The sequence below is a fragment of the Suncus etruscus genome, chromosome 7 (genome assembly GCF_024139225.1).
Source record: "Suncus etruscus isolate mSunEtr1 chromosome 7, mSunEtr1.pri.cur, whole genome shotgun sequence".
In the NCBI taxonomy this organism is placed as follows: domain Eukaryota; kingdom Metazoa; phylum Chordata; class Mammalia; order Eulipotyphla; family Soricidae; genus Suncus; species Suncus etruscus.
Genome location: NC_064854.1, coordinates 124,511,944 through 124,536,813, shown reverse-complemented (window position 1 = coordinate 124,536,813; position 24,870 = coordinate 124,511,944). Strand labels below are relative to the sequence as shown.

Here is a 24,870-nt window from a genome sequence, read left to right as displayed (position 1 = left end):
ATGGCATTTGCTTTGCATGCAGAAGGACAGCAGTTTGAATCCTGGCATCCCATATGGTCCCCTGAGCCTGCCAGGAGCGATTTCTGAGCGTAGAGCCAGGAGGAACCCCTGAACACTGCCTTGTAGGTGGCAGACCTCTGTTTGGTCCCTGGCATCCTATCTGGGTCCCTCGAGTTCTGCCAGAAGTATTCCTTAAACTCTGAGAAAGGAGTTAGTCCTGAGCACCACTAGTTGTGACCCAAAAGCACCCCCCCAAAAAAAATCTTCCAAAGACCTACCCAGTGATATTTCATTGGCCAATATGAATCACTTGACCACTACTCCAGCTACAGAGGCTAAAACAAAATCATTATTTAAACAAGCCTGTTGCTAACTCTAATAATGTTAATATGTATGTGGGGGGGAGGAGAGAGAGAGAGACAGACAGACAGAGAGACAGACAGAGAGAGAGAGAAGGGCCCAACTAACTCCAGACAGGGATAGTTATGATTATGCACCCAGAGTTGGAATGTAGCTGTTTGAAGAGCTGAATAGATAAGTTATTTATTTTTTATTTATTGGTTTTGAGGCTCCATCTAGAAGTGCTCAGGGGTTACTCCTGGTTCTGCACTCAGAAATTGCTCCTGGCAGGCTTGGGGGACCCTATGAGGTGCCAGGGATCAAACCCATCCCATCCCAGGTCAACCGAGTGCAAGGCAAATCACTCTGGCCCCTAGATACATTTTTTTTAATTGTTTTGTTTTTAGGCCACACCTAAGAGTGCTCAGGGGTTACTCCTGGCTTTGCTCAGGAATCACTCCTGGAGGACTCTGGGGATCAAATATGAGGTCAGTGATCTAACCTCAGTCAGCTGCATGCAAGGCAAGCACCCTACCCTCTGTACTATCGGTCTGGCCCCTTTAAGCATTTCTTGACATTTTGTCTCTCTTTGTATTTTCAAACACCTCCCATTTGTTTTATAGCTTTTTGTCTCTCTCTGAAATTTACTGCCAAGAGTTCTTCTACCTGACTCCCTGCTTTATTACTGCTCATGTTTAAGTTGCCAGCAGAAGAGATGGATGAAGAATTCCTTACATGACATCTTTCCTCGAAATTGACCCAGTATTGAGACACCCTTGACAAATAGATTGTATTGATCCTATCTTCTCCTGAAAGGGCCAATAACTTGAGTTTACAATGACAGGCACATCTTATGATTATGGCTGAAAGCTTACTTTCCTTCCATCAACTACCGAAAAGGCTTACACAGTGATTCAGTCACATAAGATTCCACATAACATTGCCCAAGATCATAAAATTGATAAAACTAGGCTGGAGAAAGAGCATAGCAGGCAAGGCAGTTCCTCTGCATGTGGCCAGCCTGGCTTTGATTCCCATCACTACAGTAGCAAGAGTAATTACTGAGCACAGAGCTGGGAGCAACTGAGCATCACCAGGTGTGGCCCTAAGACAAAACACATATACCCACATCCTTTCCAAACTGAAAACTCAATCAAAACAAAACAAAACAAAACAAAAAAACCCTCTCCCTCCCAAAGATGATAAAGAAATACTTATCAAAAATTTTTATTTGGGGCCGGAGTGATAGCACGTAGGTAAGGCATTTGCCTTTCATGCAGAAGGTCAGTGATTCAAATCCCAGCATCCCATATGGTCCCCTGAGCCTGCCAGGAGCGATTTCTGAGCATAGAGCCAGGAGTTACCCCTGAGCACCGCCAGGTGTGACACAAAAAACCATAAAAAATTTTATTTTTAGGGCTGGAGAGATAGCATGGAGGTAAGGTGTTTGCCTTTCATGCAGGATGATGGTTCGAATCTCGGCATCCTATATGGTCCCCCAAGCCTGCCAGAAGTGATTTCTGAGTGCTGCTGGATGTGACCCAAAAACCAAAAACCAACCACCCCCCCAAATTTTATTTTTAACTGGGCAAAGGTGATTTTCTCCATAAGTCTTTCATCTTTCAAAGGGAGAAACGTTCCCCTTTAAGCATAGAAGACCTGAAATATCCCCACTCAATGTACAATTTCAGGCCTTTCAGTTAAAAAGTTTCTTTAGCACTTAGGTCCTGGAGGCTAACTTTCTTTTAATATTTTATAAATTTTTACTCCCCCCACAAAGTCTTATTGATTCAATGATCAATAGAAATGGAGGCCACTATGTACAGACAGGAAACTGTCTTGTCCTGTTCCTGAGCTGCTGTCCTTCCTTGGGCCACTTGTTTGTTCCCTTATACAAGCCTTTCAAAGTGCTCACAGCCCAGAGGTGATGGGCATGGGCAGTGGTGCCAAGCAGCAGTTTCCTTTGGCTCATGGACATTATGAGAGAGCCATAAGGATCAATTTCGTCCAAGGGGAAGAATTGTTTACTTTTAGCCTGCCAGGAGTGATTTCTGAGCTCATAGCCAGGAGTAACCCCTGAATGTCTCCAGGTGTGGCCCCAAAACAAAACAAAAAAAGAACAAAACAAATATACAAAAATAAAACAATATTGATGAAATATGTAAATCTTTTTTTGTGGGGTTGGATCACAACCCCTGAACACAGCTGTGTGTGGCCCAAAAACCAAAAAAAAATAAATATATATATAAATTAATGTAAAAAGGATGTCATGTTCATAGATTGGCAGATTCAGTATAGGAAATAGTCAATTATTCCATTATCCAATACAATTTTATTATTAAATTTTATTTTAATAACATTATTAAATTGTCATATTCAATACATATAAAATTACAAAAGAAATAATGTAATTACCAAGCCAAAATATTTTTAATATTATTTAAAATATTTTTGGGTTTGTTTTAGGGCCATACTTGGGGGTGCTCAGTGTTTGCTCCTGACTCTACACTCAAGGACTACTTCTGGCAGGCCCAGGAGATCATATCAGAAAAAGAATCTGGGTCAGTTGTGTACAAGGCAAGTTACCCATTCTAGTATCTTTCTGGCCCCTTAATGGAATTTCAGTTGAAGTTTGAGAACCTTTTTAGGTAAACTCATACTGATTCTATTATGGTCAGACTTAAAAAAAAACCAAGTTGGAGGACTTCCAAAGTCCAAGTTACAGGGACAGTCTCTCTTTCAGAGTTAGAATATCCATATCTGAAACTCTTGTCAAGCTGTCATAAAGGTTTTAATTCCCCAAACTCTAGCCACGTGGTTGCCTTTCTAGTTAAAATCATAGCTGGTACAGAGCAAGGAAAGCTTGACAACATGGTCTCTCTAGCTATTCAAATCTTGCTTGAAGAATGCCAAGACTGTCTCCAAAGGACATATTTGTGCTCATGGCACTGAGTCTTGGCTGTCAAAGTGACCACACTTTGGGAAGAGTCCTCAAGGTGTGAAAGGAACTATCTGATATTGTGCTATTGCTGGGTGGAAAGTCTGGGAGAGTCTCTCATCTGTCTAGAAGTGGCCAGAAAGACATAGTGGAAGCAGTTCAGAGACCCTTCCTTAGACACATCAAAACTTCAAAACATGGGCCGGAGCTATAGCAAAGGTGTAGGGCATTTGCCTTGCATGCAGCAAACCCTGGACAGACTCCAGTTTGATTCTCGGCATCCCATATGGTCCCCAAGCCTGCAAGGAGTGACTTCTGAGCAAATAACCAGGAGTAACCCCTGAGCGCTGTCAGCTGTAACCCCCAAACCAAAAAACAAACAAACAAACAAACAGAAACAAACCATAAACTTCAAAAATTTCCTTGCCCTTCTGTTCTTTTGGAGTGTTCTAATCCATCATGGGTGGTGGTGTTGTCTGTGAGTCCATGCTGCCTGGCCTCAGACACAGAACGGTCCAGGCCAGCCAAGTGCAAGAATGCAGCTGATGAAAACGTTGCTCTATGACTCAGCCAAAGGCATCATGAGGCTTCTTTTGCTCCCACTCCAGCTCCCCCAAAAAAGAGATTAAGGAAAAGGTTGGGCAATTTTGGATTAGAGGATCAAATGGAAAAGGCCGAGTTCAGGCTTATCATGCTCCTGGCAGCAGGTGCAGGCTCCCGATGTGAAAGTCCAGTCTCTTTGTTGTTGTTGTTTTGGGGTCACACCTGACAGTTGCTTAGGGGTTATTCCTGGCTCTGTACTCAGAAATTGCTCCTGGCAGGCTTGGGGGATCATATGGGATGCTGGGGATCGAATCTGGTTCTGTCCCAGGTCAGCAGCATGCAATGCTATCATTCCGGCCTCAAAGTCCAGTCTCTCAAGAGCACAGAGCTGGCTCGTGTTTCCTGCTCTGGAAGGGTTGGTTCTAGAGTAGTTCTGGTGTTTCTCAAAATGTATCTGCTTTGCCTTGAACTGCCTTCCACATGGCAGTGCCCACTGGACAACCAGACTTTTGGGTCAAGGGAAGGAAAGATTGTGGGCTGGTGTGGCAGCCATAGGGAATGGAAGCTGGCAAGGTAGAGCTGGAATTGTCCACATAGCCCTGAGGTCGTGGACAATCCCACGCTGTTTTTGTGCCGAGGGTGCTGCTGTGGTTGGCCTCTGTCCTGCTCTGTGGACCCTTGGCAAGGAGAAAATGAGGCACCAAGGTTCATCCCAGCAATAAGCACACTTTTATTTATTTATTTTTATTCTTTTGTTTGTGTTTTATTTTGGGGCACAGGTGTTACCTTTGCTCTGTGCTCAGAAATCACTTCTGGCTGGCTCAGGGGACCATAAGAGATGCTGGGAATCAAACTCAGGTCAACTGCATGCAAGGCAAATGCCCTACTGCTGTGCTATCGCTCTGGCCTATACACTTTCATTCTTTACTTACCTCTCATCAGATCTTGGAGAGAAAAATTTTTAGTCTTAGCATCCGAGTGGAGGTTGTTTTTCTTCTTTTCAGAAAAAAATTTAATCTTGACCCCGTGTTGAACAGCTCTCAGTAAAACAGTTACTGCCAACCCATGGAACTGATGCATGTATGAGTCAGAATACTCTGCTTTAATTCCTGACAGTTCATAGATCTGATGATGGACATATCAAACTGTTGACAGTTCTGTTAACTCACTCTCTTCTCGAAAGAGACGTATACGAAGCCTTGAAAATTTATGGGTACGCTGATAATGCACCTGAAAATGACAATCTTGGAAGGAGAGGGTGAGCCAAGTCCTCACCCTGCTGAAGCTATGCCAGCTGCACCCACCACACACAACTATTGCTTTGCCCCTGGCCGAGCTTTATGACTTAATCTCTGCAGGCATCAAACCAACCAAAACTCCAGGTATGCTGGTATTTGGGCTCACATCTCCAGGACTTTTTTGGAATGAGTGCTATCCACCTCCCCCCATCCCCACTTTCTCATTTCTGGAAGCCCTGGCAGCTGAAACAACATCTCAAAAAGCCACAATATTGGCCAAAGAGCTTGGGATCCTGTACTGTGTAGCCACGCGATATCTGATTAGTTTTTAGTACTGTCATCCCAGTAGGAACACCACCAATGCAGATGTCAACATGGATTCAAAACCACCTAATTGATGTTCAGATACAAAATGCATAACAGGAAATCAACTAGCAACAAAATGCTTAGCAAATATTCTGACAATGATTTAATCACCTCACTGTGAGACACATTGATTTCTACAAATTTTCTTTTCTTTTCTTTTCTTTTCTTTTCTTTTCTTTTTTTTTCTTTTCTTTTCTTTTCTTTTCTTTTTTTTTTTTTTTGGTTTTGTTTGTTTTGTTTTTGGGTCACACCCAGCAGCGCTCAGGGGCTACTCCTGGCTCTATGCTCAGAAACCGCCTCCAGCAGGCTTGGAGGACTATATGGGAGGCCAGGATTCAAACCACCATCTTTCTGCATTCAAGGCAAATGCCCTACTGCTGTGCTATCTCTCTGGCTCCAAATTTTCTTATTGTACTACTTCAAAAACTAATCTTTTTTTTTTTTTTTTTTTTTTTTTTTTGGTTTTTGGGCCACACCCGGCGGTGCTCAGGGGTTACTCCTGGCTGTCTGCTCAGAAATAGCTCCTGGCAGGCATGGGGGACCACATGGGACACCGGGATCCGAACCAACCACCTTTGGTTCTGGATCAGCTGCTTGCAAAGCAGACACTGCTGTGCTATCTCTCCAGGCCCAAAAACTAATCTTATTACCACTTACCTACTCAAGGCAGATTGGTGTCTCCGCAGAGAATCAGAAAGGAATGGTGAAGCAGAGTCATTGGCAAAGTGGCGATTATGGGAGATGAATGCAATAGACATGGCTTTGGCAGGTTGGGGGATTGGCTCACCATCTCTTCCTGACATCACAAACTTTCAACTGCATGGCCACCATACCCATGATTTTTTTTTTTTTTTTGTGGTTTTTGGGTCACACCCGGCAGTGCTCAGGGGTTATTCCTGGCTCCAGGCTCAGAAATTGCTCCTGGCAGGCACGGGGGACCATATGGGACGCCGGGATTCGAACTGATGACCTCCTGCATGACAGGCAAACGCCTTACCTCCATGCTATCTCTCCGGCCCCCATACCCATGATTTTTTATGGCTTGGTTTATATCTCTTTTGAGAACAAAGTGAGTCTTGGAACTGGCCAGAAGCAGACATGGAGATTTTGTTTGTTTGTTTTGGTTTTTGGGTCACACCTGGCAGTGCTCAGGGGTTACTCCTGGCTCTATGGTCAGAAATTGCTCCTGGCAGGCTTGGGGGACCTTATGGGATTCTGGGATTTGAACCAACCATCCTTCTGCATGCAAGGCTAACTCACTACCTTCATGCTATCTCTCTGGCCCTATGGCGACTTTGTTTGTGGGTGTCAAGAGCAAGTTCTTTTTTTTTTTTTTTTTTTTTTTTGGTTTTTGGGCCACACCCAGTGACGCTCAGGGGTTACTCCTGGCTATGCACTCAGAAGTCGCTCCTGGCTTGGGGGACCATATGGGATGCTGGGGGGATTGAACTTCGGTCCGTCCTAGGCTAGCGCAGGCAAGGCAGGCACCTTACCTCTAGCGCCACCGCCCAGCCCCAAGAGCAAGTTCTTTCTAATTGTTATTTGATAGGCCCTGTTTAAATGAAATAAAATTCCTTGATTAACTTAATTTTAATGTATATAGCTATACACTTTTGTTTCAGAGGTACTGGGGTGTTTTTTGCATCTGAATTTTAGTCATTATTGGGGGCTGAAATAACAGAACAATAGGTATGGCATTTACCTTGCATGCAGCCAACTTGGGTTTGACCCTTAGCATCACACACACATATGATGCTCCAAAGTCCTCCAGGATCACTGAGAACAAAGATAGGAGTCAGCCCCAAGCATGCCCTGAATGGCCCCCAAACAGAACAAAACAAAAAAAGAATTCTGGGGGCTGGAACAATAGCATAGCAGTAGGACATTTGCCTTGCACGCAGCTGATCCAGGACGGACCTTGGTTCCATCCCTGGCGTCTCATATGGTCCCCTGAGCCAGGAGTGATTTCTGAGTGTCTAGCCAGGAGTAACCCCTGAGCATCACCGGGTGTGGCCTAAAAAAAAACAAAAGAAAAGATAAGGAAACAGAGGAGAGGCCTTTTTAAGTATCCTTTAGAAGGGACTCACCTTGGGACACCATCCAGGTGCCTAAGTAATAGGTGCCCTTATGACATCACAGCTCAGCTTCCCTCTACTCTTCTTTCCAGAGCTATGACTGGAGAACAGACCTGAGGATGATTATACCATCAAGCTCCTAACTATGGGTAATTTAGTAGAGGCAGACCTGAAGGGATTTGAACATCCACACCAAGTCTTGGGAAGTTCAGATTTTGTAAGAAATTATCTTATTCTCCCAACCTTCTGGAAAGCTGTGCATCTTTATAGTTGGCTGAAGATCTCTGTTCTGAGGTCCCAGTAAAGTATAGAAAGTCAAACATGTGCTTGATTTGGCACTCAGTGTGAAGTTAGTTTCTGCCATATAATTTTTTTTCTAAACTTTGATTATAAAAGGTCATAAAACCTAATTATAATCCAACATAATGAAGTCATATTGATAAGACTTGAATGAGCAGAGGAGAGAAGAGGAAGTGACTTCAGTATATGCACTTCATACCTTCCTCATGCATCCATCCATCATTAGATGCTTTCAGTTTATAATCTGTTGGGGAGAGCCTTGATGTGATCTCTGACCATTACATTCCTATGGAGTGATTGAAAGACCTAACCACATTATTATTGTGTAAAAATAGATACTTTGGTGAATGAAAGGGAAGTGGGACCAGGACAACAGGTACAAATCCAGAATGTGCCAGGAAAACTGAGATGAGTGGTCTCCATACAGAGCTGTCATGAATGGGAATTGACTCCAACTATCTTTTTCTTCTTAGGTTAAGAAATGTGGGTGTCCTAGGCCCCCAGATACACCAACAATACCTTCTGGCATTGTTTCTCTTTTGCATTGGCACATTAAAATGGGGAAATATTACATATGCAAACAAGTTCTTATCTAATAGAGATGGGAACACAAATTTTGTAATGCAGTTGGACCTTATACCCTGATCATTGGCATAATGATTTGGCTTAGGCCTCAGAAGAATGGGCATTGCCCATACACCTCTGAACAATGGATAACATCTATGGAAACCACCACAATTGTCTATAACATTACCAGGATGCAAACCTCTACCAGGGAAGACCCTACCACTGCTCTGGTATTGACTTACTCCAAAGAGTGCTCTCAATACCCAGATGACTTAGCAACAACCTGCTTGCAGGGCAGTTCTCTCCTAATCTAATGGTGAGGTGAAACTAGAGGATGCTCCACATCAGCCTGACTTCAATGAAGGAAATGCACAAAAAAATTTAATACAGGAACCTGACACTAACAACAGCTAAAGTTCAAAAAAGTTTCACTGGGACCACGGAGAATGACTCAGGGGTTGGACAGATTGGTATGCTTGGAGCCCAGAGTCAGTCTTATGCCAATAAACTTCAGGAGTGAGGCCTTCTTGTAATCAGGCCAAGGATTTTTTTCCCCATTTTTCCCATATTTTGCTGGGCCTATGCAAACAACAGCGATTGCCACTTTCACACCTTTACTACTGTATATATATATATACATATACTGGTTTTTGGGCCACACCCGGTGGTGCTCAGGGGTTACTCCTGGCTGTCTGCTCAGAAATAGTTCCTGGCAGGCACGGGGGACCATATGGGACACCGGGATTCGAACCAACCACCTTTGGTCCTGGATCGGCTGCTTGCAAGGCAAACACCGCTGTGCTATCTCTCCAGGCCCCTACTACTGTATTCTTTTTTTAACACTTATCCTTTAAGAAAGAAAAAAAAACACAGCTTACTGAACTTAAAAAAAAAAAAAGCAAACTATCACTTCTCAGCCTTTTGGCTAAGATCAAGTGTAAAAAAAATAACTAGTGGGCCCGGAGAGATAGCACAGTGGCCCAAAAACAAAAACAAACAAACAAAATAACTAGTAGAATGCCTGTCTCGAATACACTCAGGGGATGGGAAGAAGGGAGGGGGGCATTGGGGGTGGGAATGTTGTACTGGTGAAGGGGGAGGTGTTCTGTTTATGACTGAAACCCAACTATAATCATGTTTGTAATCATGGTGCTTAAATAAAGAATTTAATTAAAAATAATAAACTAAAAAAAAAAGAAATAAAAGAAATGTGGGTCTGACTAGCACCTAAATCACATAGGGTGGGACTTTGAGATATATAAGTATGGAAGTACAGAAAGACCGGGTCTAGAAGTGTGTGTGTTTTTGTTCTGATGCATATATATATATGTGTGTGTGTGTGTGTGTGTGTGTGTGTGTGTGTGTGTGGTTTTTGGGTCACACCTGGAGGTGCTTTGGGGTTATTCCTGGCTCTCAGAAGCTTTCTGAAATAGCTCAGAAGCTCTCAGAGCTATCAGAAATAGCTCCTGTCAGGCACGAGGGACCACATGGGATGCCTGGATTTGAACCACCATCTGTCCTGGGTCAGCTGCATGCAAGGCAAATGCCCTACTGCTGTGCTATCTCTCTGGTCCCGTGATGCATATATTTAAGCTGTGATAATAAAAAAAGTTTTAAATGGAGAGTCAGAGAGATAGTACAGGGGGTAAGGCACTTGACTTACATGGCGCTGACCTGGGTTTGATACCCAGCATCCCATATGATCACCCAAGCCTTCCAGGACTGATGTTTGCGAGCAGTCAAACATCAGGAGTAAGCCCTGAGCACCACCAGGTATTGCCCTAACACAACACAAAACTAAACGAAACAAAAAAATTTTGGCAAGGCAGAGGAGAACAACAGGCTATGACTTTTATTTAAAGTTAAATGTGATGGAAAGAGACATTGATATCAGTCAGGTAGGCAGTCAGAATTTGAATCTCTTTCATCTCTAGCGTTCTCTTGTCTAGACCTACCAACCGTATTGATGTAAAATTGGCTGAGGCTGCCTTCAGAGACTCTGAGACTTAGAGAAAAGATGGTGTGCCCATCTCTATTAACCAGAGAGTAGCTGAAGCAAGAAGCCTATTTGGCCTCCTAGATGGAGATTTTGTCCTGAGCAATTCTGGACACCAAAGAAAGTTAGAGGCTATCAAAGTGCCTTTCTGGCTTACCTTCAAGCCGAAATTGATGATCTGTTCTAAATGTTCCCCTTTTTCTCTTGCAAGGCCCCAAACATCATGAGACAAAACATAAGACCATTGAGTCAGAGAAGAAAGCGGCTGTATTCATCCAGGCCTGGTGGCGGGGAACCTTGGTGCGCAGGACCCTTCTGCACGCGGCATTAAAGGCTTGGGTCATTCAGTGCTGGTGGAAGACCACATGTGCCAACAATTTAGAGAAAAGACGACGAGCAGCACTAGGGAAATATGTCCAGTTTGAAAGGGCAATTGTCAGACTACAGTCCTGGATCCGCATGTGGCTCATCCGGCTTCGTTATTGCAGGTTACTTCATGCAGCCCGCATTATCCAGCTGTATTGGCGTTGGCATAGTTGCCACACCCGTGGCTTCATTCAGGGCCACTACGACCTCAAAGGAAATCATTTACAATTTCACCTCGAAGTCTCTCTGGGCTCAGAGGCTTGCAAAATACAGCAATGCGTATCCCTTCCAATAAAGGAATGACCAGGTCTCTCAGATTTGTGTTCCCCACTTGGTCTGCTATGTCTAAACAAGTCTTAGAGTTGATCATAAGTACTTGATCTTTTCAGTCAACTCTGAGGAAACAGCAGAGATTGTCTGGCATCCATTGCGGAGAAGGATCCAAGAACACAATTTTAGAGGTCTTTCATTGGCAGTTGTTGGCCATGGGTTAGAGACCTGGAGTTGCAGAACTGTTAAATCCACTAATTCCAGGGAGATACCGCAGCATGGTTTATGGAGTTGTGAAGCACCACTGTCACAAAGCTCTGTGACAATGTTTTTTCAATTATTACTACTTTAGTATCTTTTTTATTTGTTTGTTTTGGGGCCACACCCGGTGATGCTTGGATTACTCCTGGTTATGCACTCAGAAATTGCTCCTGCCTAGGGGACCATATGGGACACATATGGATTGAGGTCCATCCTGAGTCAGCCTCTTGCGAGGCAAACACTCTACCATTGCACTATCGCTCTGGCCCTTACTTTAGTAATTATTTTTAACTTTATTTATTTATTGATTGATTAGTTATTGGGCCACACCCAGCTGTGCTCAATGGTTTCTCCTGGCTCTGCACTCAGAAATAACCCCTGGAAGGCTGGGGGACCATATGGAATGCCAAAAATCGAACCGAGTTCCTCCGGGGTCAGCCATATGTAAGGCAAATGCCCTACCACTATGCTATCTCTCCAGCCCCTACTTAAGTAATTTTTAAGCAAACAACAGTAAGTATATTTCTTTTTTTTTCTTTTTTTTCAGTAAGTATATTTCATCACTCTGCAGCTGTTAACATCACCCTTATCTCCAGAATTTTATTTGTCTTGCAAAATGGAAATACTGTTTCTTTTTTTTTCTTTTTCTTTTTTGTTTTTCAGTCCACACCCCTTTGATGCTCAGGGGTTACTCCTGGCTAAGCGCTCAGAAATTGCCCCTGGCTTGGGGGGACCATATGGGACGCCAGGGGATTGAACCTCGGTCCTTCCTTGGCTAGTGCTTGCAAGGCAGATACCTTACCTCTAGCACCACCTTGCTGGCCCCGAAATACTGTTTCGTTTCTTTTCTTTTCTTTTCTTTTCTTTTCTTTTCTTTTCTTTTCTTTTGAAATACTGTTTCTTAAACTAAATTATACACTGTCTCTTTGATTGTCACTTGATAATCAACATTTTACTTTCTTTTCTGTTTAAAGATCTAACATTTAAATATTCTGTTTAAATACTTCATAGATTTGCAGTCATAGAGTATTTGACTTTTTGTGATTGCTGGATTTTTTTTTTAATGTCTGAGCCTTTGCTTTTACATAATAATCCATTGTAGTATCTACCAGATTCTGGTTATTATCCATCCAAAGACAAGTGGGGTGCTTCTGTCTTGGGACTATTGAATAACGAATAGTGAATAATGCTGCTGCGAAAATGGGGGTATCATGACCTCCTTGAAACTCTCCTTATTCTTTTTGTTGTAGTGCTAGCTAGGAGTGTGTTTGATGTTTACACATGTACTTGACGGGTTGCTCTACTGGCTGTAGTGCCTGTGCACCTTTATTTTCTGTGTTTGCTGAGGGTTGCACACTTTAGTTGTTGTGTTCTCTCTCTCTCACACACACACACACACACACACACACAGTCCTATTTTAGCAGTGGGACAGACAGCAAAAATTGCCAAAACCATACTTAGAGCCTATAGTGACTCCATGATAGAAGTCATGGCCTCATGCAAGGTAGGCACCTTTAGTCACCGAATTACTCATGAGAGCTTTAATGTTTTGGTTTTTGGTAGCTATCTTATTGGTGTGAAGTGTACGTCATTGCAACTTTGATTTGTATTGCTCTAATGACGATTGATGTTGGGCTTCTTTGCACTCAGTTATTTTTGTTCTTTAATGCCCAGTTTAAAATTTTGATATAATCCAAATTATATGTGGTGTAATTACATTTGATGACACCAATTACATTGTGTAATTAAATTACATTACATTTGATGCCTGTGCCTTTGGTATCACAAAATGAAATCATATGCCTGAAACTCAATCATGAATAACTTTGTGACTTTATAATTTGTGTTGATTCAGTTTAAAATAAAAGTCTCCCCTAAATTAAAATCATTACAAAATCCAGGGTCATAAAGTGTTCTAGAATTTTATATTTTTAGCTTCTTTTTATGGGCCTGCCAAGCGGTTGCTCACAGGGTCTCAGGGTCCCACCAGCCTTTCTTAGCAAACACAGTCTTCATTTTAGTGGAAGGGCCCAAAGAAACAAGGCTGTTCAGGTCCTTCAGTACTGGCAGTGCTCAGGGGCCTCCAAGGCTGATGAAGTGCCTGGAATCAAGACTGGATCTGGCACTTGCCAGGCATGTTCCTTAATTTTTTGTTTTGTTTGTTTTTTGGGTTACACCCAGCAGCGCTCAGGGGTTACACCTGGATCTATGCTCAGAAATCGCTCCTGGCAGGCTTGGAGGACCATAAGGGATGCCAGGAGTTGAACCACCATCTTTCTGCATGCAAGGCAAATGCCTTACCTCCATGCGATCCCTCCGGCTCATGTTCCTTAACTTCCTTATTATCAACTTGTCCTAGGATTTAGATCTGAAATTTAGAACTAATCTATTTTGAATCTCTCTTTTTTTTTTAAGGGTATGAGTTTATTTTGGGCTCCCTTTTGGGGATTGTTTTTGGGCAACACCCAGTGATGCTCAGGGCTTACTCCTGATTCTGTGTTCTGGAATTATTCCTGGTGGGGCTCAAGGAGACCATATGGGGTGTCTGGAAGCGAATCCAATTTCACTTTGTGCAAGACAGCATCCTACCCACTGTCCTATTGTGCTGGCCCATCAATGGCCCTTTTGTGTTTAAATAAACAGTTATCCCAACAGCAGTAGTTGAAGACTATCTTTTTTCTATTGCATGAGCTTGGGAGTGTTTTAGAAATTTATTTGACAATATGTGAAGGTTTCTTTAGGAGCTTTCTATTCCAGTACAATCTATTGATCATACTAATCTTTAAACTGGTATATATAATCTTTATATTGGAATATATAATGGGTCCGGAGAGATAGCACAGTTGTAGGGCATTTGCCTTGCATGCAGAAGGATGGTGGATTGAATCCCGGCATCCCAGATGGTCTCCCGAGCCTGAGCGTAGAGCCAGGAGTAGCCCCTGAGCGCTGCCGAAAGTGACCCCCAAACAAAACAAAAACAAAAAATGAAATATATAATGATATTTATACCAGTCCCACATTATTTGATTATGATAAGTTAGTAATGTTTTAAAATGAGGGAGTTTGAGACCTACATCCTACTTTTTCTTTTTCTTTTCTTTTGGTTGTTGGGATGCACCCAGAGGTGCTCAGGGATTTCTCCTGGCTCTGTGCTAAGTAATCTTTCCTCATGGGACTCTGGGAACCATCTAGGGTGTCAGAAATAGAACCCGGGTCAGTTGTGTGCAAGTCAAGAGCCCTACCTGCTGTACTATTGCTCTGGCTTCAGAAATGTGACTTTTAATGTAGTACTGACTTGTTTTTATTTTTTTGACTTTTGGGTCACCCCTGGATATGCTCAAGGCTTACTCCTGCTCAGTGATTACTCCTGACAGGGTTCAGGAGGCCATATGAGGTGCTGGGGACTGAACTAGGGTTGACCACATGCAAGGCATTCTCTCTCTCTCTCTCTTTCTCTCTCTCTCTCTCCTCTCTCTTCTCTCTCTCCTCTCTCTCTTCTCTCTCCTCTCTCTTCTCTCTCTTCTCTCTCTCCTCTCTCTCCTCTCTCTCTCTCTCTCTCTCCTCTCTCTCCTCTCTCTTCTCTCTCTATCTCCTCTCTCTCCTCTCTCTTCTCTCTCTCTCCTCTCTCTTCTCTCTCTCCTCTCTCTCTCCAGCCCATGTTGACTTTGTATAACTGCTAATAATAATAATAATGTATTAAATTTTTTAAATTTTATTTATTTATTTATTTATTTATTTATTTTTTGGTTTTTGGGCCACACCCGGGGGTGCTCAGGGGTTACTCCTGGCTGTCTGCTCAGAAATAGCTCCTGGCAGGCACGGGGGACCATATGGGACACTGGGATTCGAACCAACCACCTTTGGTCCTGGATCGGCTGCTTGCAAGGCAAACGCCACTGTGCTATCTCTCTGGGCCCAAATAATATATTAATTCTTTTTTTTTATGAAAACAATGATGCAAAGAGGACAAGGTAAAGTTACAGTGAAAGAACAATCGCCCATAAACAGAGTTCTCAGAAGAAATCCCCTTGATGATGCCTAAATATTGAACTTACACTCAAAAAAACATTAAGAAAAATAAGGCAGAACCCATGTACAATTACTTTGTCTACAAGTCCCCAGATTGTAGTACATTGTAACATTTCTTAGCAGTACACAAAGCAACCTAAAGCCATGAGATTTATGTGACTCCTTAACTTTGAAGGCATAGTATTTTTATATATTCATGCACATACATATTAGTTTAAGTTAACATCAAAAGTTTAAGAGGTTTTTTTTAAGGGTTAGTCAAAAGGGCACAGTAAAAATGGTGTTAGAGTGGCAAATATTGTTCGCATAGGCCCACCAAAATATGGGAGTCAAGAAAGGAATAGCCTTGGTCTAAATACAAGGAGACCACTACCCCTGAAGTTTCCTGGCATAAGACCAACTCTAGGCTCCAGGCAAACTAGTTTATTCAATCCAAGTCATTGTCTGTAGTGCCAATAGTTTTATTTTTCACGCAGTCCTATTGTTGGCATCAGGTTTCTGTATTGAAGATCCTGGGATCTGCACATCCTACATTGAATTCAGGCTGGTGTGGAGTATCCTCTAGTTTCACCTCACAATTAAGGGGCAATACAGCAAGCCCTGTCCAGTAAGCGGGTCATTGTTCTTGTTAAGTCTTCTCAGTGTTAAGGGAAGTCTCTTGTGAGTAGATCAATGTCAGCGCAGCTGTAGGGTCTTCCCTGGTAGAGGATTGCCTGCAAGTGATGTTATAGACAACCTTGGATGTTTTGTAGATGTCTTCTCTAGATCAGGGGTGAATGGAGAATGCCCATTCTTCTGAGGCCTGTGCCAGGTCTTTATGTCAATGTTCAGGGTGTAAGGTTCCATTGCACAAGATTTGTGTGTTCCCATCTCTATTAGATAAGAACTTATTGGTATGTATAGTATTTTCCCATTTTAGTGTGCCTAAGCAAACAAGAAATAAAGCCACATGATGTTATCTGAGATATATGGGGGTGTAAGAACACGTCTAACAATACCCATGACTGGGTTCAAACATAAGCATTAAACTGAGGGATTCTTTCACACCAAATTCCATATTGAGCAGATCAGACAGAGAAGATAAAAAAAGGGGAAGGAATCGTCACTATATAAGAAAATATTCAGCAAAAGTTATAACTGTCAAAGAAAACACCCATAAAATCTTGAAAAGACATATGTGTCCTTTTTATGCCTTTTGGAATAGTTGGGTGGTGTTGAATTAAATAATTAATGATGGAGCTGGATGGCGATGGATGGTGAAGGATTTCTTTCTGCCACCCCAGGCCACATGGCTCTGCAACCCCATTCAGCCAGCGGGTTCCAGGCCCAGGTAATCGGCGTAATCACTCACTCACAGGCAGGCTTCAGGAAGAATCATCTTCATTTAGGCCCTAGCCACCACGTGTGTGTGGCCTATCTCATAACCTTTTAAGCATTCGGCCATTCTTAGCCCAGCATCTTATAATTCAGTCATCTTCCTCCGAGAGCCCAGCAGGGCCAAAAGGCAAAGACCCTTAAACCACTGGCTTCCGGGTTTATCTACCTATTCCAAGACCCCTCCCAGGAATGGGCCGGGTCTTGCAGGTAAGGTCACACCTATTATCCGGTTCCCAAGACCCCTCCCAGAAATGGGTGGGTCTCAGATAGGTACCCTACAGGGTGGGTGTTAATTCCAGGGCACCACTTAGGTCTCTACAGTACTTAAGTTAGAAAGGGTAAATGAGGAGTAATGATGATAGGGGTTAAGGAAGTTAAAGAGAAAAAATGATCTTTTGTAGGGGTGTGCAAAAGGGCAGAGTACAAACTGGATATTCTGCATAATAAAAACATAATTCAATGATAGTGATACTATTAATGTATAGTTGTGAAAATATAAACTGGAAAGAGATTACCAGTGACTGCTCAAGAAGCCAGAAGTTTCGGAGCCCCACCCAGACCCTCCCTAAGGAGCTGAATGGATCTAATGTATTAATTCTAACAAGATTTTCGAGTGTGAAATCTTCAGAATTTTTCACTTATAATAAAATTGTGTTATCTGAAAACAGATCATTTTATGTTTTCCTATATGACTTGTTTCCTTTTCCTTCTAAATTACCTTGGTAGAACCTATTTTAAAAAATGATGAAAGTGGTCATTCTCATTAGTGCCTGTGTGTCTTTTTTCATATATGAATTCAACTTTATTGGGGGAAATTTGTACTGCCTATTTGTTGAGATTTTTTTTTTCATAGCATGGATCAAAGTCAGTGTTTGAAATTGCAAGGAGTGCCTTCTATCCCTGAACTACATCCCTAAACTCACTGAATATTTTTATTATAAAACATTTTTGTTATTTATAGATATAACAAAAAAAATTTTTTTTTTGGTTTTTGAGTCACATCCAGCAGCACTCAGGGGTTACTCCTGGCTCTATGCTCAGAAATTGCTCCTGGCATGCTCAGGGGTCCATATGGGATGCCGAGATTTGAACCATCATCCTTCTGCATGTAAAGCAAAAGACTTACCTCTACGCTATCTTTCCAGCCCCACAAAAATATTTTCCTTATCAATATTTTTTTTTCGTACTCGGTGATGCTTAGGGGCTATCCCTGACTGTCTCTGAGAACGACTCCTGGCAGTGCTCCGAAGTCAGATTTTTTTATTTCTTTGTGATTCAGTATTGGTATATTTTATGTTTTGTAGAATTTGATAATCTCATCTAGTTATTAATTTTGTTGACATATGGTTGCTTTCCTATCTGTTGTGATTGTAGTAATGTCTCTACTTTTATTTACGATTTTAGCAATTTTTTTTTGATTTTAGCAATTTGAGTGTTATTTTTTGTTTGTTTGTTTGTTTTTGGGCCATACCTGGCGGTGCTCAGGGGTCACTCCTGGCTGTCTGCTCAGAAATAGCTCCTGGCAGGCACAGGGGACCATATGGGACACCGGGATTCGAACCAACCACCTTAGGTCCTGAATTGGCTACTTGCAAGGCAAACGCCGCTGTGCTATCTCTCCGGGCCCTATTTTTTTTTTCTCCAGTCAATCTTGATAAAGTTTAGTCAATTTGGTTGAGATTTTCAAAGGCAACTTTTTGGTTTCATTAATTTTTTTCTAATTTTGTCCAATTTTTATTCTATCAGTGCACTAATATATTTTCCTCTATTAATTTTTGGTTTAAATTTTTCTTCTGGTTAAAACCAAAAGCAAGGAGCCAGAGAGATAGCATGAAGGTATGGACGTTTGCCTTGCATGCATAAGGATGGTGGTTTGAATCCTGGCATCCTATATGGTCCCCCAAGCCTGCCAGGACGGTTTTATGAGTGTGTAGCCAGGAGTAATCCCTGAGAGCTGCCGGGTATAACCAAAAACCAAAACCAAACAAGCAAAAACAAATACAGACTACTTAAAGTGAGAAGAATAACATCAAATACAAGGGAAACAACATGAGAATCACAAAAAACACTTGCCTCTGGTCACAAGCAAGTGTGCCAGGAGCCCAAGCTGCATCTACTCAATCAGTTGTTTCAAGGGGTTCCTACATCACTAACTTGTAGGTTCTGATATGTCACCCCCATAATAATGATACATAAACAAAATCAATTACATATTTACCTATATGAACACTGAAATACCATGTCAAGAGTAATGACAGGAAGAGAGTTCAATCTGTTTCCAGTTCTTCATCACTTAATTTTGAAGAGAATAGGGGGGCATTGGAAATATTGGAGAGGAAATTAAGCTTATTTTCTGATCCATTCAAGTAAGAAAATAAACATGCAAAATATCAGTAAATTTTTTTTTTTTTTTTTGGTTTTTGGGTCACAACCTGGCGTTGCTCAGGGTTACTCCTGGCTGTCTGCTCAGAAATAGCTCCTGGCAGGCACGGGGGACCATATGGGACACCGGATTCGAACCAACCACCTTTGGTCCTGGATCGGCTGCTTGCAAGGCAAACACCGCTGTGCTATCTCTCTGGGCCCATCAGTAAATTTTTTTGTTTTGTTTTGTTTTATTTGGTTTTTGGGCCACACCTAGCGGTGCTCAGGGGTTATTCTTGGCTGTCTGCTCAGAAATAGCTCCTGGCAGGCACGGGGGACCATATGGGACACCGGGATTTGAACCAACCACCTTTGGTCCTGGATCGGCTGCTTGCAAGGCAAACGCCACTGTGCTATCTCTCCGGGCCCAAAATATCAGTAAATTTATCAGAAATTTTGTTCCATAGTATTCTATCATTAATGTAAACAAACCATAAATTACAGATTTGTTTTCTGGTAGCCATGATCACTCTTCTCTACAGGCACAGAATAGACCGCTGGTTGAATTCACCCCACACACATTTGAAGTGGGAGCACAAGGACCAAGGGAAGTCAGATTATTAAGGAGGGAGAGAGTACAATAATTAACATTAGTATCTGAACTGTGTGAGAAAAATTCATGGTATTTAGGGGTAAGACCATATAAATGATGAGGATGTCTCTTCTCTTTCTTTTGTTTGTTGTTTGTTTGATTTTTAGTTTTTGGGTCACACCCGGCAGCACTTAGGAGTTCCTCCTGGCGCTATGCTCAGAAATCACTCCTGGCAGGCTCGGGGGACCATATCGGATGCCGGGATTTGAGCCACCATCCTTCTGCATGCAAGGCAAACACTTTACCTCCATGCTATCTCTCCGGCTCCTTTTTCTCTTTCTGTTTTCCTTTCTCTCTCTTCTTTTTGTTTCTTTCTTTCTTTCTTTCTTTCTTTTTTTTTGGGGGGGCCACACCAGGCGGTGTTCAGGGGTTACTCCTGGCTGTCTGCTCAGAAATAGCTCCTGGCGGCACGGGGGACCATATGGGACACCGGGATTCGAACCAACCACCTTTGGTCCTGGATCAGCTGCTTGCAAGGCAAAAGCCTCTGTGCTATCTCTCCGGGCCCTCTTTCTTTTCTTTCACTCTTCTTTTTCTCTTTCTTTCTTTCTTTCTTTCTCTTTCTTTCTTTCTTTCTTTTTCTTTCTTTCTTTCTTCTTTCTTTCTTTTCTTCTTTCTTTCTTCTTTCTTTCTTCTTTCTTTCTTTCTTTCTTTCTTTCTTTCTTTCTTTCTTTCTTTCTTTCTTTCTTTCTTCTTTCTTTCTTTCTTTTTCTTTCTTTCTTTCTTTCTTTCTTTCTTTCTCTCTTTCTCTCTTTCTTTCTCTCTCTCTTTCTTCTTACTCTCTTCTTTCTTTTCTTTTCTTTTCTCTCTTTCTCTTTCTTTCTTTCTTTCTTTCTTTCTTTCTTTCTTTCTTTCTTTCTTTTCTTTCTTTTCTTTCTCTTTCTTTCTTTTCTTTCTTTCTTTCTTTCTTTCTTTCTTTCTTTCTTTCTTTCTTCTTTCTTTCTTTCTTTCTTTCTTTCTTCTTTCTTTCTTTCTTTCTTTCTTTCTTTCTTTCTTTCTTTCTTTCTTTCTTTCTTTCTTTCTTTCTTTCTTTCTTTCTTTCCTTCCTTCCTTCCTTCCTTCCTTCCTTCCTTCTTTCTTTCTTTCTTCTTCCTTCCTTCCTTCCTTCCTTTCTTTTCTCTATTATTTATTTTATTTTCCTTCTTTCCTCCTTTTCTCTTTCTTTCGTTTTCTTTCTTTTCTTTCACTTCCTCCCTCCCTCCCTTCCCTCCTTCCTTCCTTTTTCTTTCTTCTTCCTTTCCTGCTATACCTAGCGGTCCTCATTGTCCTCCTGGCTCAATACTCAGGATCATCTTGGTGGCACTACATGCAGTGCTGGGGATCATACCCTAACCAGCGCTGTGTAAGGCAAGCGCCTCTGTACTCTCGCTGACCTAGCGCCATCTTGTTTTCTATCTGGGGCTGCATTAGAATGTTCCTAAAAGAGTTTGCCAAATGTTGGCACCTCCCCAAATGTGTTTCGAAAGCAACCTGTCTTAGACATCCCAGACCCCAACCCATCTCAGCCCCTGGCTCATGGATAGAGGTGCCTAGAGTATTCAGAGCTGCACCATACTTTCTGAGTCCTTCTCAGATGAAAAGAAAAGAATGGAGTTGGAATTAGAATTGGGGTTATTTGGGTAGGTGAGAATCTCAATTTCTATTTTTTTTTATTTATTTGTTTATTTATTTATTTTTGGTTTTTGAGTCACACCCAACAGCAATCAGGGATTACTCCTGGCTCTGTGCTCAGAAATTGCTCCTGGCAGGCTTGGGGACCATATAGAATACTGGAGATCAAACTCATTTCTGTTCTGGGTCAGCTGCATTCTAGGCAAATGCTCTACCACTGTGCTGCCACTCTGGCCCTCGGTTTCTATTTTAGTCAAGAAATATATCTAAGGAGTCAATGGTCATTGTCAATCCAGAGCAGGACTATGGACACTTGGTGAAAACCTCTCTGATATTCTTCCCAGGGAAAATAAGTAGCATCATGACCTAAGTCCTCAGATTTCCATTGGCTCGGTAAGACCATGTGACATACCAGACCAGGGAGACCTTTACTGAGAACACCAGATGCAGTGCCCCTCCTTGCCAGTCTTTAGGAGTTGATGACCTCAATGTGAAACTGCAAGTGAGTGGCGGTAACTACACAGTGACCCCGAAGGAAAGAACGAGGCTGGGGGTTTTGACATTGCCAATGGTACTGGATGGTATAGATGGCACTGAGCACCTGACAGTATCGCCAGCGGATGCGCCACATACGGACCAGAGACTGCAGCTTGACAACTGCCCTTTCTCTTTTCACATAGGCAAACAGGGCTTCACTTCTCTTCCTCTGCTTTATCCTGTCCAGTGTCATCCTCCACCAGCATTGAATAATCCAAGCCCGGAGGGCTGCGTGCAGCAGTGTCCGACGAACCAATGTGCCTCGCCACCAGGCCTGAATCATAGTTGCTGCTTTCAATTGCTGGTTTCCATGCTTGATTATTCTTTTTCTTTTCTAGGCAGAGATGAGAGAGCAATCATTCAGTAAATGTCCTCACCCCGGCATCCAGGAGCTGTTGCGGGTGCCTAGACTTTGTAACAGTCCTGCCTTCTGACTGAGAGCCTGAGACCTGGGTGGCCCAAGTGGCTGAGACCTTTTCCCCTTTTCCTGAGTTAACCCTTTTCCTTTTCATTCTCCTACCACTGCATAGATCAAGAACTTATTAGTGACTAGAGGGTGAATCCAGGGTGAGAGATTTTGTTAGTTTTGTCATTCTATAAGATGTATCTGACCATAAGATTCACACAGTTTTTAGACGAGGAAAACAAGAAAAAAATATTCTAAAGCAACTTTTGTACTAAAATATTTAATAATCTATAATAGAAGAATATTTCAACCATATTAAGTGAACAGAAGTCAATGGGACATTAAGAATCATTATGGGGGGGGCCGGAGAAATAGCATGGAGGTAAGGCATTTGCCTTGCATGCAGAAGGTCGGTGGTTCGAATCCTGGCATACCATATGGTCCCCCAAGCCTGCCACGAGCGATTTCTGAGCATAGAGCCAGGAGTAACCCCTGAGCGCTGCCAGGTGTGACCCAAAAACCAAAAAAAAAATCATTTTGGGGGCCGGAGAAATGGCACAGCGGTAGGGCATCTGTCTTGTATTCATGTGGTTGAGTCAGGAGGGACCCCGTTCAATTCCCGGCACCCATATGGTCCCCCAGCCTGCCAGGGGCGATTTCTGAGTGCAGAACCAGGAGTAAACCCTGAGCACTGCTGGGTATGGCCCAACAACCAATCAATTAATAAATAAATAAATAAATAAATAAAGTTTTTTAAAAAAAGAATCATTGTGACTGTCATTAACTAATGAGAGAGTTTGTTTCTAGTACACTTCTAGTTTTCTGGCAACCCCAAGAACTCCTCAGCTCCAGGCGGCATTCGCTCCATAAGATGCACAGACATTTCCTCCCATCTTTTGTGGGGAAACAAGTGTGTCTTATGGTACTAAAAATACGGTACTTTCCAGTAACAGAACTTATCAGATCTGGGAAATTTGGTTTCATATGCTTTCCCCAGGGGTTGGGGCTAGAGTGGTGGTGCAAGCGGCAGGCTTGGGGGACCATATGGGATGCTGGGATTTGAACCAATGCATGAAAGGCAAATGCCTTACTTCCATGCTATCTCTCCGGCCCCTCTGATTTGATTCTTACCACCTAGTGACCCTTGAGCACAAAGTTCAAACACTTTCCCAACCAATGGGGATTTCCTCATATTCTCTGTTCATTGTACTCCCAAACCATCATTGGTTGATTTCTTTCTGCCGAACAATGTAAGTTTCAACACCTTGATAGGATATTCTTTTCTATGCCTTTCTTTATACTTTAAACATTCTACCCTTTTATTTGATATGGGGGGGCATTGTGTACCACACCTGACTGTACTCTCTCCTGATTGTGGTTGGGGAACATGGCACTGAGGATTGAACTTAAGCTGGCTGAGTGCAAAGCAAATACTTAACCATCTTCCTATGTCTCTAGCCTGAGTATTCTAATTTTTTTGTTTGTTTTTATCTTGGGGTCACACCTGATGGTACTCAGAGATTACTCCTGGCTCTGAACTCAGGGATCACTCTTGGTGGGTTTGGGGAATCATATGGACTGCCTGGGATCAAACCAGTCAGCTGCATGCAAGGCAAGTGCCTTACCAGCTGTACTCTTGCATTCTACCTTTGTAATTCTTTTTTTTTTCACATACACATAAAATTGTTCTTTAGTTCTCTCAATTCTCCCAAGGTGAGGGATGAAATCCAGGGTGTCACACATGCAAGACATATGCTCTATTCTTAAGCAATGTCTTCCCCAACCCAACTTTTGTTTAATTTAATTTTTTTTTGGTGGGGGGTCACACCCGGCAGCATTCAGGGGTTATTCCTGGCTCTATGCTCAGAAATTGCTCCTGGTAGGCTCGGGGGACCATATGGGATGCCGGGATTTGAACCACTGTTCTTCTGCATGCAAGGCAAACACCCTACCTCCGTGCTATCTCTCCGGCCCCCTTGAATTTTATTCTTTACACTAATGCTTCATTTCATCATGAGACACAGACCCTGAGAACCCATAAAAAATAATAAATGAAAATTGAATTGATGCCAGATTATTTAGGTGAACCCACATCCCCCCTACCCTCAGAAACAGACATTGAATATTTTGTATATCTCTTAACTTCATGGAGATATAACCCACCTTGCCCTTTTTAATTTGTGGCCTAATGATTTCTTCTTCTTCCTTTGGCTCAGTGGAGCTTTTCTTATTATCGAGTATAATCAAAATTACATGATTATCTTTCTGTCATTGGAATTAAACAGAAAATAAATGGTGAATCAAAACAACTATTTCTTTGTTACCAGACAAGATTCCCATTGCTTCTGTATCCAATTCTCTCTTTCCCCACCCAGGCTTGACCTAGGAGATTTGGTCATGTCTTACACAGAACTTAATTTTCATTATTTATAGCTAGATGACTCTCGATCTCTCTACTTCCAAAGGTCTGGCATGGGTGTTATGAGTGTGGGAGTTATGAGTTCACAACTGCATTATGACATATGGATTAGGACATCTGTCACACAGTTGAGACTTCCCCAAAATTAACTCCATGTGAACTTGTCCTGCCTATCCACATCCTTCCTTTCAGAGATGTGCCAGAGCTCTCTGTGG

At 42.3% G+C, this 24,870-nt stretch overlaps 2 protein-coding genes across 2 annotated transcripts; one reads left to right on the top strand and one right to left on the bottom strand.

Moving 5' to 3' along the window:
- The first annotated feature begins 5,044 nt into the window (after window positions 1–5,044).
- Window positions 5,045–11,031, top strand: IQCF5 (IQ motif containing F5). The gene is made up of 2 exons (XM_049777706.1): window positions 5,045–5,078; window positions 10,574–11,031. The coding sequence occupies exons 1-2, from the start codon at window positions 5,045–5,047 to the stop codon at window positions 11,029–11,031; spliced, it is 492 nt and encodes a 163-aa protein (XP_049633663.1).
- A 10,731-nt stretch (window positions 11,032–21,762) lies between these two features.
- On the bottom strand, window positions 21,763–24,660 carry LOC126013582 (IQ domain-containing protein F2-like). The gene is made up of 3 exons (XM_049776708.1): window positions 24,643–24,660; window positions 24,400–24,501; window positions 21,763–22,131 (listed from the first exon to the last, which is right to left on the bottom strand). The coding sequence occupies exons 1-3, from the start codon at window positions 24,658–24,660 to the stop codon at window positions 21,763–21,765; spliced, it is 489 nt and encodes a 162-aa protein (XP_049632665.1).
- Between the last annotated feature and the right edge of the window lie 210 nt (window positions 24,661–24,870).